Here is a 1,873-nt window from a genome sequence, read left to right as displayed (position 1 = left end):
TTTCAAACACATGTCAAGTTTAATGTTCAGGTTTTTTGTACCTACACTATTTTCAGACGGTAGTGCGTAATGTTTAATAACTTAATTTATGACTTCTAATCTACTTGAAAGTGTATATATATACATAAAACATTTCTAAAAGACACGGACCCAGGGGTTTTTAAAACACGTGCGTAATAGTAATAGTATAAGCACTGACTATAAAAATGAATTGGAAAACTCATATCTAATGTACCTACGTGACTATACACACTGCACTTGCGTTTTACACTGAACTCATGAAAATGTGTTGCAAAACAACAACAGAGTATTAATTAAGTATTATATTTATATGGTTGTTAAATTTCAGAGTATTGAGCCTAGGCGTTTAGAGCAAAAAATTAATACAAGGCTCCTGATATATTGTTACAATTTTTATCATATTTGGAAATTTTTTTAAAATAATTATGCCTTAATTTAACCTAACTAGCATTGTTCATACTGTAGGTAGTTTAAAACACAATAATAAAATCATATAATCGACCATATCAGATTTAGTTACAATTCTAAAATAATTAATAACAAATCATTTGAAAAATATTAACTCAGGTATATATTTTATCAAAAAAACAAAAAACAGGAATAAAAATAAATTTTATAAAGAAAATAATTTAATTAAAAAGACTATAAAAATTGTTGTTTGGATTAGTCACACGTCATTTTAAAACAATCATTGTTTCTTAAATCCGTCGATGGACTGGTTCACGGTAGCCTGAAACATTAAATCAATAACCAATATTAATGATCCATACATTTAAACTATAAAAATAATTGAATAACAAAACCTAATTGATAAATTATAATAATATTGTATAGGGTGTATGTGGATTTGACGATTGCTCATTTTAATAGTTATTTTAACTTTCAAATCCTCCAGTGTCAATAATAATCATGTATGAATATGTAAAGATAATGAATGTAACCATTGGTGTTAAAAAATGTCAACGAATGTTTTAATTTTGAAGATTTAATATTGTTATTCAACGATAAGAAAACCAATCAATTGTTGAAAAACGAAACCAATTATTATAAGCTAAAATTAATATTTTCAAAATATCAATAAATGTTTTTGTATATATTATAATATGCACCTATACTGCTATAATGTATTATGTATTGGTTAAATTATGATTGTGGTTATAACATATAATTTATATAATATGTGAACATACTTCCATATCCTTGGTAGTTTTGATAACTTTTTCGGTGATTTTCTTTAATTCTACCTTTTCGCTGATGGGTTTGACGACTTTATCTTCGAACATGTCTTTGGCAGTACTAAGATGTTTTTTCAACTCCTTTTCTAATTCATCGTATTTTTCAACCAATTTCGGGTCAGCGTTTTTGCGAACGATATCCTTCATTTTATTAGCTTCGGTTTCAATCTGTAAAAGTTAATCAAATTCGAAAATAGAAATATATTTCAACAAATAAAACAACGTAATACAAAGTATATTTTTAATATTATTCTTACGTCTGTGAACCCTTTAGTCATTATAGTTCTAAATTTTTCAATGGATTTTTGGGCATCGGCAGAGTTGGGAGCAATTCCCACTAAGTGATTGGCAACAGACATAAAAGTTTGTGACATTTGTTCAGCAACTTTCTTAATGTCTTCGACTTCAGGTGCAGAACCGGTTGCGGCTGACATGGCCTATAAAGTTATGTAAGAGTTTAAATACATTTCATATATTAGCAATAATGAATAAGTTAAAACTAAACACTTAAGACGTAGGTTCGTCAGAAAAAGAGAATCGTAATGTTTAAAATATCTACAGGATTTCGTAATCATACATCACAGACATTAAAATATATTATAGTGAATAAATTATGA

At 27.2% G+C, this 1,873-nt stretch overlaps 1 protein-coding gene across 1 annotated transcript in view; it reads right to left on the bottom strand.

The window, feature by feature from the left end:
• Positions 1 to 305: 305 nt before the first annotated feature.
• The window catches only part of LOC100166257 (general transcriptional corepressor trfA-like), a gene marked incomplete at its 5' end in the record, with an annotated part of 35,401 nt that continues 33,833 nt past the window's right edge, over positions 306 to 1,873 (bottom strand). Inside the window, 3 exon segments of the mRNA NM_001293431.1 lie at positions 306 to 751; positions 1,212 to 1,424; positions 1,514 to 1,696. Of these exon segments, the coding sequence (NP_001280360.1) occupies positions 710 to 751; positions 1,212 to 1,424; positions 1,514 to 1,696 (438 nt within the window).

Source organism: Acyrthosiphon pisum, chromosome X, assembly GCF_005508785.2.
Source record: "Acyrthosiphon pisum isolate AL4f chromosome X, pea_aphid_22Mar2018_4r6ur, whole genome shotgun sequence".
Lineage (NCBI taxonomy): Eukaryota > Metazoa > Arthropoda > Insecta > Hemiptera > Aphididae > Acyrthosiphon > Acyrthosiphon pisum.
Note: the sequence above shows the minus strand (reverse complement) of the source record. Positions and strands in the feature narration are given on the sequence as shown.